This window comes from Manihot esculenta, chromosome 1, assembly GCF_001659605.2.
Source record: "Manihot esculenta cultivar AM560-2 chromosome 1, M.esculenta_v8, whole genome shotgun sequence".
NCBI lineage: Eukaryota > Viridiplantae > Streptophyta > Magnoliopsida > Malpighiales > Euphorbiaceae > Manihot > Manihot esculenta.
In genome coordinates this window covers 28,733,176-28,746,479 of record NC_035161.2, presented here as the reverse complement: position 1 = coordinate 28,746,479, position 13,304 = coordinate 28,733,176, and the positions used below count along the sequence as shown (strand labels likewise).

At 27.4% G+C, this 13,304-nt stretch overlaps 1 protein-coding gene across 1 annotated transcript; it reads left to right on the top strand.

The window, feature by feature from the left end:
• The first annotated feature begins 6,419 nt into the window (after positions 1-6,419).
• Positions 6,420-7,583, top strand: LOC110627500 (ethylene-responsive transcription factor 5). The gene has a single exon (XM_021773845.2). The coding sequence runs from the start codon at positions 6,661-6,663 to the stop codon at positions 7,441-7,443; it is 783 nt and encodes a 260-aa protein (XP_021629537.1). The 5' UTR covers positions 6,420-6,660; the 3' UTR covers positions 7,444-7,583.
• The last annotated feature ends 5,721 nt before the right edge of the window (positions 7,584-13,304 follow it).

Sequence of the window (13,304 nt, the reverse complement as noted above, 5' to 3'; positions counted from 1 at the left end):
TGACTTATAATGTATAACAATTTAAACCTTGTCGGAATTTAATAATTATAATTTATAAATTTTTAAGTATTTAATAATTATATTATAAAAAAATTAATAATAAAAGTATCATATAGTTCTAAATTGTTTCGGTTTCTTACGATCGTAAATATTAGGCTCCGAATAACACTTCCACAGTAGTCTCTAAAGCTAGTCTTACAAATCTAGCTTTTGCATGTCTTGCAGTTGCATGATGCTTTGTTTGTCCTTACTTTTTAACATAATTTGCTGTTTGTGTCCAAACTTCTTTAAACCACAAATCCAAAATTCTATCTTTCTTTCTTCATTTTGTAATTCCATGACAAGCAGACTGATGCTGTTGTTGCCATTGGAAAAAAAAAGGAGGCAGGGCTTTATAAATTGGAGAAGTATAGTTTTTCCTCCACCTGTATAGCACAGGTTTTGAATTCCATTCCTTCTCTTAAACACTTTCTATTCGTTTACTATGATTTATTTTTACAAAAATATATTCAAATAAATTCTTATAAAATTATATATAATTTTTTTAATAAATAAAAATTTATAAATTAAAAAAATTATTTTAACTAAAAAAAATAATTTAAAAAAATTAAATTCTTATAAAATTTTGATTTTAAACAAGGAATTTATGAATACTATGTCTTTTAATCTTAGTTCTAATAAAGCTAAGCTTATGTATACAGCTAATATGAATAAGCTTATCGCATGCAAATTACATGATAATTAGTCTTACTAACTTTATCAATACAAACTAAAGCTAACTACAATCGTAAATGACACTATAAACACCAAGATATTTGCGATGAATTTTATTTTTATTGAAAAAATAATTAGTGACCGCACGAGCAGTAGATTTGTAATAAATAATATAATTACATATTTTTTATATATTAACGACAAATAATCTGTTAGAAAAATTAAAAGAACACTCAAAAAATCTTTAGTATTTTTTTAAAAAATTTTAATATAATTTAATTTACCTATCATAACATGTTTGTTAAAGTGATGATATTGTTACCTGAATATTTATTTGTATTTTAATATATAATATTTATATTATTATTAGTCATATATAATTAATAAAATATTTATTATATTTTTTTAAAAAAATTTATTTAAGTGTTATTATCGAGAATATTGATGACAATTTTGAAAGCTAGTTGCTTTTGATGCAGATAAATGGATTGAAATTTTTAGAGCAATAAAGGGAAAGTGTATGGTTTTGGATCTTCTGATACGAGATTTCATAATAAGGAATTTCAATAGTATCTTTCTCATATACATCGGCTCATCCTGAATGATTTTTTCAAACTATGTTTATTTTAGAGGAGATTGAATAAATTTATGGATTTATTATGCCTTTAACTGAATGACTTTTTTAAATTATATCAACTTATCCCGAAGAATGGCGGTTACATATTATTAGAGAATAAAAGAGAAAATGAATAAAGAAAGCAAAAAGAAAAAATACCAAACTAAATTTTTAAAAATACACTTTGAGCCTACTTGAGTCTCAGGATATCATTAACGATAATGAATATTATTAAAAATATAAATAATTTTTCAACGGATTAGAGACAAATTTTATTAAAATGGTCTTAATACTTAATATGTTTTGATAAATTTTCGACGAATATTTTCCGTCGCTAAATGTTTCCGACACATTTAGCGATAAATAAAATTTATTACTACCGTTTTCGATAAAATAATCCATCGAAAATTCATTGTAAATATTTTCGACAGATTTCATATTCATAAAAAAAAAAAAAATTAGCGATAGAATTTTAAACAACGAATTAAATAAAAAAATAAGCATTAAAATTTCTTATTATCACTGATAATTTTTTTAATAATGTAATTTTTTTGATAATAATAATAAGTATTTATATACTAATTTTTATAAATTAAACTAAACATCTTATTTTAACGTTTATCGGCTGCTAGGCGAATTCATTATTCAAGTATTGAATTAAATACCCACTTCATTTGTTTATGTTGCTTCCTTCATTTAAATACCCCGGAATTCCTGCCTAATCAACACCATAATTTACTCTTGCACTGTCGGCGGCGGTACCCTTGTGTGCACGTGAGTAGAGGGGACCAATTCAGTTGCTAGATTTCTTTTTTCTAAAAAAAGAAAGAAATAGAAACGCCAAGCCAATTAATTGTTTTAAGGAAAAAAATTTTTCCAGTCCTTGAAGTATGATATAATTTATAAATTTATCATTTTATTTTTAAAATTCAATACTTTAATTTTTAAAATTTAATTTCATCAAAAAATACTAATTTTTTTTTAAATACCTTTATCAATAAAAATTCTCAATATCCTTCAAATCCCTATGCTTTTATTACCTAAACTCATTTAATATTTTATTTCTTTCTCCTTTCCTTCTTTTCACCACTAATATTACCGATCTGAGAATTTCTTTCTGCCATTCTCTTTATTACTGAATTTAATATTTTTACAATTAATTATAATAATACAGTTTTAAAATATATTTTTAATATTATTACTAAATAAAAGATGTACGAACTACCAAAATAGTTCACTGATTATAATAAATAAATTATAATTTGAAATTATTTGAAAACGAAGTTTGCAATTGGACGGAAAAAGAAGTGAATTTGATAAGACTTCATATATATATATATATATATATATATATATATATATATATATATATATATATATATATATATTTATGAGATAATTGATTAATGAAAATTTACAATTTAATTTCGAAAAAATTTATTAGTTAATTTTTAAATTTTAAAAAATATATTATAATATTATTAATTATTTTTTGTTAATTTTAATTATTAAATATTTATTTTTTAAATGAATTATTAAATATTTATTATTTAATTTATATGATTTTAAAAAATTATTAATTGATTTTTTAATTTTATAAAAAATTTATTAATTACTCTTTTTATATTAAAAATATTTTAAATTTTTTATAATATAAAATAAATAAAATTATTGAAATAATTAATTATTAAATTTTTTAAAATATAAAAAATATTTTAATTTTTTTTAAACCAAAATACCACCAACCTTTTCATAATATAAAAATTAAATTATAATTTTTTCCATCTTCGATGTGAACTTAACATGTTATCCCTTTATCCAATTCCGTCTTCGTTAAAGATTTTCTTGCTCACAGCAAAAAGGAAAAATAAATCATATAAATTATAATTAAATCTATTTTAATTTCATTAAATTATTATTTATCTCTCATAATTACTTTAATATCACCATTATCTTTTCATTAAATAAATTTATCATTATAGAAATAGATTAATTAATTATTTTTTATAAGCTATTTAATTTTTTTTAAATTGAAAATTGAAAAAGTAAAATTTAAAATTTTTTAGATTTAATAAAATGCACTTACAATAGAATTTAAAATTTTTTAAATTTATTTAAATATATTTACATGTTAATATAAGCTATTTTAAATTTATAAAAATTTAAATTTTATACAATTAAATATTTGATTAAAATGTTTGTAAATAATAAATAATTAACATATTAAAAAAATTAATTTATATTATAGTAATTTTATCGATATCAAATTTTATTTAATATTTTATATTTTAATAAAATTCTGAATGTGAATGGAATATATTTGAATTTCTAATCGATGTTGATTTGATCATCCAAGAAGGGTCATATAGATATAGTTCACACCTATTCAATTTTCAATCCATACTTAATCAAGGATTTTTCTTTTGAAAAAAAAAAAAAAATCACACGTAATGTTGCATGGTTTGGCAATGTAGAGAAGAAGAGAGAGTCAATCATACTGCATCCTTCGCCACGGAAGCCGTTTCCTATATAAATACACGCTAAAATTAATTCATTGAAAATTTTAAACTAATTGTATAATTTATTAATAATGATGTAATACACATAAATTAATTATAAAAAAATTATTTCTTAGTTTCTGAGATTTAACGTAATTAACACTTCTATCTCTCTATTTTAGCGATCCAATACTTAAATCTCTCACTTTCTCTTCCGTCTAAATTCGTAATCCTTTCGTTTCAAAATAATCGTTTGGAACACGTGAATTGATAAAATTAATATTTATTAATTTTTAAATTTTAATAAAATAATAAATTATCTTTATTAAAATGAAACAACTTTATTATTATAATTTTTTTTAAAATATATTAATTTAAGTGATAAGCAAACAAGACAATAATCTTACGTGAGAAAACTTTAATTTAATACTCTGATTTTTCTTTTTTTGGGTTAAAATAGACTTGTTGTTTATTCAATTTTTTGTGTTAATCTGTCATTATCGGTTCTCACCTCCCGTCCTCGTACGTACATATATGTGCTTTGTTTGGATGACCTAAATAATATATATAATCATATTGACTATAAATTTTTGAAATATATATATATATTTTTAAATCATCAAGGTCTAAAAGACGTGGAGTCATAGTCATGTACAAAGGGTACGACCCATCATCTGGAAATTAATGGCATCAATACGCAACCGTTTTTTAACTATAATTTTCAATTTCACTATACATTGATTAAATAATATTAATTATTTTTAAATCAAAATATAAAATAATAGTTTTTAAATTTATTTTTTATAATAATATATTTTTGGGCATGTGAAAATAAAATTATTTGAATTATTAATAGGTTTTTATTTTTTATTTTTTATTTTTTTAAAGAATAATTGCTCGAAGTTCCAAGCCATCTCCAATATTTACAAGTAAACGATGATAATATGGTTGATTTTTAAGCACATAAAACATTTTTTAAAAAGATTTTTACCTACAAGTTAATGCTTTATTGATTTGTTGACACGTATCAAATCCTCTCATATAAAAAGTTGACTGTTCCTATTTATTAATTCAATAATTCAATATAAAATAAAATAGCAAATATTTGTTCACAAGTCAATTATGCATTTCCGTATGCATGTGTTAAAAAATATTTTATTTTTAATTGTAATTTAATAAATATTTAATTTGTTTAAAAAATATTATTTTTAAATATAATTTTATTAAATTTATAATTTTAAAGTTATATTTAAAAATATCTATAAACATTGAGATGAGTGATTTAATTTCTTTTTAAATGAGATTGAGAATTTAATTTTTATAAATGAAGTAAATATTGATTGAAATATTTTTTTATTATCTCTTAAGGAATTGATCCGCTATATAAATGTACAGTTAAAAATTAAATACTTTCACTTCTTGGAATGATTAAGAAATAAAACCATTTAAACAAGGAAAATCGTAGTACTTCTTAGAAATTTGAAGTCATTAAATTAAATTATCTGTAATTAAATAATCTCAAATTTAAAATTTTAGGTTGAGTAATTTTCTAGACTGTGTATATATATAGACATAAACATATAGGCAATTGGGCTTAGTGGTGACGAGTGTTATGTTAATGTTCACACTGCTGATGGTGATTAATAAAGGATTTTTATAACTAGACAGCAACTGGGTATGTGTACATGTCAAGAATATTACTAATTTTTATCTATTCTATAAAAGTAGTTTTCTTACTTGTCTTAAATTGTGTCATTTTTTAAAATAATATTTTAGTGATTAACTTTTAAATATATTCTTAATTATTAATATATTTTGAAAAGAAGGAAATTATTAAATTTAGTAATAAATTGGTAATGAAAAGAATAATAAAATTTATTACTTTTGCCTGCATTAATTATATTTTTTTAATAAAAAAAAAAACAGATTGGAATGAGGAAGTATATATAATTAAGAGCCAGCCAAATATTTCGCAAACTAAAGGATAAAATATATCATTATTTTGGGATGATATATCTTGTAATCTAAGGAAAACATGAAAAAGAAAAAATACAATTCCAATATAAGAATTGTCAAAGTCTTGCATTCCCAGACAAGTCTTTTGGTGCAGCACAAGTTAGTATTCATTCATTAATTTTGATTTTTGAGTTTTTCCTTGAGGAAGACTTGTGAGTTGAAATGGACAAGAGATTAATTTTTCTAATTTGTAGCCAAGTGTGTGTGTCTTTAATTATAATAAAGCATTTTGACTTTATCATATTTCCTATGAGTTTAAATTTGATAAATTCAAATATTTGAAAAACTCTACATTTTAATTTAATTTATTAATCATGTACGACATAGGCAATTACCTATGTCTATGATTTATTTTAATGCCATTGTCAATTATCCATATCATGAGACTTGAAGACTTATCAAATGTTAAATTCATTTTTATGAAATGTCAATCTTCACTGCCTTTTCAATCCTTGCATCCATGGCATCATATGAGTTAACTCTTTCCTCTCCAATTTAAATTTTCACCAAAGTTGATCTATAATAAAATAGGAAAAAAACTTAAGCAAGAATTAAAAACTGGCACATGGTGTACCATTGGATAATTTAGATCTGATAATGCAGGGATGAGATCGACCACAGAGAACCACATGAACCCAACTGGAGGGAGAAAGGCAAATTGGATTTGAGAATTCCTCTCATCTCCTACCTGTAGACTATAAATTACACTCCTTCATCACTCACGTCTCCCACTCTCATCCTCCTTATCTCATAACATTTCAAAAGTCAAAACTCAAACTCTTCTTTCTTTCCAGAAGATTTCAACAATTCAAAGCCATGGCGGTAGAAACTGTAGCATCTGCCTTGGAGCTCATCAAACAACATTTATTCGATGATTTATTTGATGATCCTTTCTCACCTGTTCGCAGCTCTTCTTCATTAGCCACTTCTCCGACGAACCTCGAGCTTTCCAGCTCTCGGTGTTGCTCTGACTGCACCCAGACTTCGACCTCTCACTCTGCCATTTCCTTTTCTGATTGCTTGCGTGATGACTGTATTGGTGTTCATTTTTTCGAATTCGAAGCTAAACCTCAGATCATCAATTTCACTACTCCAAATTATAGTGATTCAACCACCAGTTTTGGAATTCTGTCTTCTAATGATTTCCTTAATTTCGAATCAAAATCCCAAACTTCTCCTCTGAATTCAAGCTTTCAGTTTCAAGCGAGTCGAAAGCCCTCCTCGAATGTTTCACTTCCTAGCAAAACCGACTGGATTCAATTTGATAAACCAAACCACAAAACGGTGCATGGCTACTCAAGCGTTGCTGCCGTTGAAGTGAAAAGGCATTACAGAGGAGTTCGTCAAAGACCATGGGGAAAATACGCAGCGGAGATAAGAGACCCTAACCGGAAAGGCACACGTGTGTGGCTAGGATCCTTCGATACAGCCATCGAAGCCGCCAAAGCCTATGATCGAGCCGCGTTCAAGCTTCGAGGCTCCAAAGCCATACTGAACTTCCCTCTGGAAGCCGGGAAATTGAATACACGCGCACATGAAGTAAATGATACTGATGTAACAGATGACGCAAGTGAACGCAAACGGACAAAGACAAACTGAGATCATTGAGAAGCCAGGCCTGTTTGGTGTAGTTGTGGAATGCAGTTAATCCCTGCGTTTTTGTGTAGTTACGAGTATTTGAGTGTGAGGATATTTATTTTTTTAAAAAAAAATTAACCGATTTTCTCCATGGAATTCATTATTTTTATTTGATTACGTGAAAAAATTTTAACGTAGTAAAATAATATATAGTTACATAGTGTAAAATTAATTAATTTTTGGTAAAATTAATTATAGTGTAAAAAATAAATGCTCATATATTGATTAATATTGAGAAAGTAATTAAACTTTAGCTTTATGAGTGATCGTAATTTATTATGCACTGAATTCATTAAAAGTTTATAATATTATTCTCTAAATATTATAAATTTCTAATTTAATTCTTTTATTTTAAAGAGTAAAAATTAGCATGTATTAATTTTTGTTATATGTATACGATAAATTATTACAAATATTGAAATCTATGAATTAACTGATTAACTTGCTAAAAAAGATAAAATATCATAATTTACTATTCCATCATGTAATGGTGAATTCAGTAAAATGGTTATTTAATTAATAAAAACATTTTGTATCGTTATTTTTTTTTGTTTTTTATAGTATTAATTTTTTATGATAATTATTTGTAAATTAATTTCTTAATAAATATTTATATTCAATATAAATTAAAAAATATTTAAAAAGCAATTTAATAACATAACAATATAAATAAAAGATACATTAAATTTTATTTTCTTAATCTTTGTAAAATAACTATGGCTTGAATCGTGATGAAGGAATTAATATACAGGTATGACCAAATGACTTCCATCTACTAATTTATTTACTGCACTCATAATTTATAATTATGCGAAGCAAAGGAGTAATTTTAGAATATAATCGTTATTTTATTTTATATAGTCAATTTTACATAAAATAAAATTTAAATAATTTTCTTATAATTTAATTATTTATATATATATATATTAAATTATTAATAGATCGATGACATGTTACCGTAAGCGTTATTATTAATTTTGAAAAGCGTTGGATGGTTAGAAAATGGAAGGTTCACATGAGGGGTCGACTCAGGAAGAATAGATTAGCTTAGTTTAGCTTAGCAGCCTTTGTGTGGTTTTATTTTTAATTTTTATCTGGAGATGAGCAGCCTTTGAGAATCATTGAACACAATTCCTCGGACATGGCCATGTGTACTAGATACGTGATGCCCAATTAAGTAAGGTGGTCATAAGATTCATTAAATTTTATTTTATGATTAATATTTAAAAATAACTGTAATTAGTATTTTTTTTATTTAAAAAAAAGCAGCAAATGTTGAGTAACAGTTACGGAAGCAGCATCTGGTGATGGCGGCGGAGACAGACTAAAACTATAAAGTATTGGCAAGATCTAACCTCGGAATGGCAGCCTTGGCTACAGAAAAAAATTGGTCCAATGGCGTGTGATGATCTGAAATTCAATAGAATAGGGTTTTACAAGGATTTTGGTATTGAAAAATAAACTTAAACTTTCTGGGGAGGGGGTTCCCCTTTTATCCATTTCGCTATGCTTGCTGGTGACGTGTAAAAGCCTTTCCATAATTGGGACACGCGTCTCTGACATACAGATTCGGGTGTACGAGGGTATCAGCAGCCTGCTCCATGCGTAACGGCCTCTGATTCTACTCGTCACCAAGGCGTCATCCTGCCTTATATACTTCTCCGCCCTCTTCATCAACTCAGCTAGTGAGGTCGGAGGTTTCCTGCTCAAAGAACCAAAGAACTCGGCAGAGGTTGTTCCCTTTTGCATGGCCTCCACCGCCCTTCCTTCATCCAGCTCGGGAATCTGCAGGGCCTCCGTATTGAAGCGGGCGACATACTCTCTGAGTGATTCACCTTCTTTCTGTTTCACTGTTTCTAGATAGCTCGTCTTCCTATCAGCTGGCACCCCGGCTATGAACCGGCTGATGAAGCGGGTGGCAAGATCTCCAAAACTTCTAATGCTTCCGGCCTCCAGGCTGTTGAACCACGCCCGCGCTGGTCCTGAGAGCGTTGTTGGGAACACCTTACACATTAAGGCATCTGACAGGGTTTGCAACTCCATAAAGGTCTTATAGTTCATGACATGCTCTCTCGGGTTACCAGCTCCATTATAGGCCGCCATTGGCGGCATCATAAACTTCTTGGGAACGGTCTCCTGCTGCACTATCTTTGAGAAGGGAGAAGAGGTGGGCAAGGAGGTTTGGCTCTGATCTTTCTTACCTAGCTCGGCTAAGAGCTGCTCTTTCAACCTTTTCAGCTTTTGGTTCATTTTCTCGTCTTCCGGGCCGGATCCTTTGCCCCAGCTGTATTCCTCCTCCCCTGTTTCAGTTCCCGCTTCCCTGGTTGTTCCGGCAGAATAGTTGTCCGCCTTCTCATTTTCTATCAACTCTCTTGCCCTTCTCCCATGGATTCGGGCCTCCGGTTCTTCCTCTTCCCCGGCATCGTGGCTGTTAGTTTGGAGGCGGTCAGGGGTAGGTCGGGGTTCATTGGTTCTGGGTTCCTCCACTACTGGGAGTGCATTTACTGGGGTGCTAAGGCCCCTCTGTTGCATTAGCTGCCCCAACCAGTGAGCAGTAGTCTGTAGCTGGAGAGCCATAGTTTGAATGTCCTGGTTAGACAGAGTCATGGTGGGAGTATTCCCTGCCAAGCTTGGCGAGGGATTAAGAGGAATAGGCGTTTGGTTATTCAACGTTGTAGGGCTAGAAAAGGAGAACTGCTGCCCATCTTGGGCAGAGCTCAGGTCATTTGGAATGTTAAGGTTACTTTCTTGGTGGTTTGCCATCGTGGATCTCAGTGGGTTTTGAAAGTGAAAACTCCGGTGATGAAAAGATCTCCTTCGTTTCCCACAGACGGCGCCAATTGATGATCTGAGATCCAATAGAATAGGGTTTTACAAGGGTTTTGGTATTGAAAAATAAACTTAAACTTTCTGGGGAGGGGTTCCCCTTTTATCCATTTCGCTATGCTTGCTAGTGACGTGTAAAGGCCTTTCCATGATTGGGATACGCGTCTCTGACATACAGATTCAGGTGTACGAGGGTATCAGCAGCCTGCTCCATGCGTAACGGCCTCTGATTCTCCTCGTGCATACGTTCGAGCGGATCTGCTAGGCTGTCTTAGCATGGCTCTGGATACTAGGCTGGGCCGAGAGTCGGGCCGGACGCTGAGTCTGAGAGGAGAGGGCCTACTGGTCGCGGACTGGGCCGATCTAAGTGAAGAAGCTTGGTTGAGCCCGGCCTTGAAGGTGGCACGAACCAGGCTTGTCTCGTGTATCAGGTGTGTGGGCCTCTGCTTGATGGGCTTTTGGCTGTGGTCAAGCCCCTGATCTGGGGTAAAGAAATCCAGCGGTCATCAGCGTGCGTGTTTCCCCCGAAAATATCTTTCAACAAAATAATTTTTGCAATTTTAACATTTAAAATAGAATTAATCATAAAAAAATATTCTTTTTAAATTTTTATAATTAAATTTTATATTAATTTAACTATTAAATCTTAAATTTTATATATTATTTTAAATATACTTATGATTTCTTTTATTATAATACCTAATAGAATTACTATTAATATTTAATAAAATTATCATGTCATTTATTAAATTACTGAAATATTATGGTGCCATGTTAATAACTTTCATATTATAATTGATAAAAATTTAAAATTTTTAAAATTTAGAAAATTTTAATTATTTTACTTAAATTAAAATTTATAATATTAAAATTTTAAAATATTATTATAATATATATTTTTAATTTTATTTATAATTTAAAAATACTATTTTATATTAATTCAATTTCAAATTAATCTACCTCTTAAATTATTTTTTCTGAAATATTATAATTTTAAAAAATACATGATTAATAATATAATTAAAAATAATAAAATAATAAAATATGGTTATTAATATAATAGCAATTATACTCTATTAATTTAATGATTAATTAAATTTTATTATGCTTTTTTTAAAAAAATATTTTCAACCATATTATTAATATATACTTTAATTAAAATAATAATTAAAGTGTATTTAAAAAAATAATTTAAGATGTAAATTATTTTGTAATTGAATTAATGTAATTTGATATATTTAAATTATTGGTAAAATTAATATAAAAATAATAATAATATCAAATATTTTAATTATTATAAATTTTAATTTTAGATAAAATGATAAAAAAATTAAATTTTAAAAAAAATTATAATTATACTTTAATTTTTTAACTTTTACCTAAAATTATTTTTTAGGTATGAAATTTATGATAATTAAGAGCCATCATAATGGTGGATGCATTTAAAATAAGATATGAAATTTATGATTTAATTAGTAATTAAATTGATATAGAATATAATTACACTAACGGTAACGGCAAAAATAAGATATGAAATTTATGATTTAATTAGTAATTAAATTGTTATAGAATATAATTACAAAAATTTAAAAATAATAGATCTTTTTTGTGATTAACCCTTTAAAATATTTATAAAAATTAGTTAATAAAAAAATTTATTGAGAAAAAGAAAAGTTAACCCATAAAATGAAAATTACTCCGTCTTTACGAAAAGGAAAACATTTTTAAAAATCTTATAAATAGCACTAAATTTTCTATACCAAATATATTAATATTTATTATTTTTTGGTTTAGGTATAGTGTGATGTTGAACTGCTTGATTGAGAAAGATCACGTTAATGATTTATGAAAAATTTAAATGATATATAATAGTTAGTACGAAACTGTTAAATAATTTAGATTAATCATTTTGGAGCGGATGGAAAGCGAATTCAAAAGTTATTTAAATCAATTTGAATCCAACTGTTTCAATTGATATTAAAGCCCCTTAATCACAAAATTGTGTAAAGCCGTCCGAGATACTAACGAATTACAATACTCAAGTATTTAGTTTTGATTTAACAATTATATTTGAACTAGTTGCGATAAGGACATTGCAAATTTAGTAAGAGAGAATGAAACATTAAGCTGTCTGCTTAATAAAGATCCTATATCGGCGGTTTACAGAAAATTTAAAAATTTAGCAGGAGAGAATGTAATGTTCAGTTGCCTGCTTGGGAAAGATTCTATATCGGCACTTTACGAAAAATTTAAAAATTTAGTAGAGACGTTTAGTTGCCTGCCTGCTTAGGAAAGATCCCACATTAGCGATTTACGAAAAATTTAAAAATTTAGTAGGAGAATGTAACGTTCAGCTGCCTACTTAAGAAAGATTCTACATCGGTGTTTACGAAAAATTTATAAATTTAGCAAGGGCCCGTTTGGAAAAGATTCTACATAGGTGGTTTACAAAAAATTTGAATTATATATAATAGTTAACTTAAATAATTTGAATTAATCATTTTGAATTGGGTGAAAAATAAATTTAAAAATTATTTGATCAAGTTTGGACTGGACCGTCTCATATATCGAGAGAGATGAAAAGATAAATATAAGAGATGATAGATGATAACTAATTATAAAATTAAGGAATGAATTACCATAAATAAATTCAATATTTTAATAAAAAATTTTCAAATATAATAACCGAACTAGATAAAATCTAAGAAATAAATAATCAATTTTCTTTTATGTTAATGAGAAAATAGAAAATTGATCTCCATATGTGAATTGCGCCAAACACCTGAGCCAAAAAAGTGAATTGCTTGTTTTTCTAAATAATGTTTATAAAAATAAATTTAGAGCACAAGTAGAAAAATCCAATTCAAACCCTAAGATATATCCTTGGACGCAATCATCAACCTTTTTTCGAAAACCAGAAACTATTGCTAATCACGCATGTATATTCCAACGAATCTTAACTTAATTCTCCAAATGACTATATTTGAATTAAAACT

What these genes read in the sequence shown, in the direction of transcription:
- LOC110627500 (XM_021773845.2), top strand. Translation starts at nt 6,661, where the DNA reads ATGGCGGTAGAAACTGTAGCATCTGCCTTGGAGCTCATCAAACAACAT.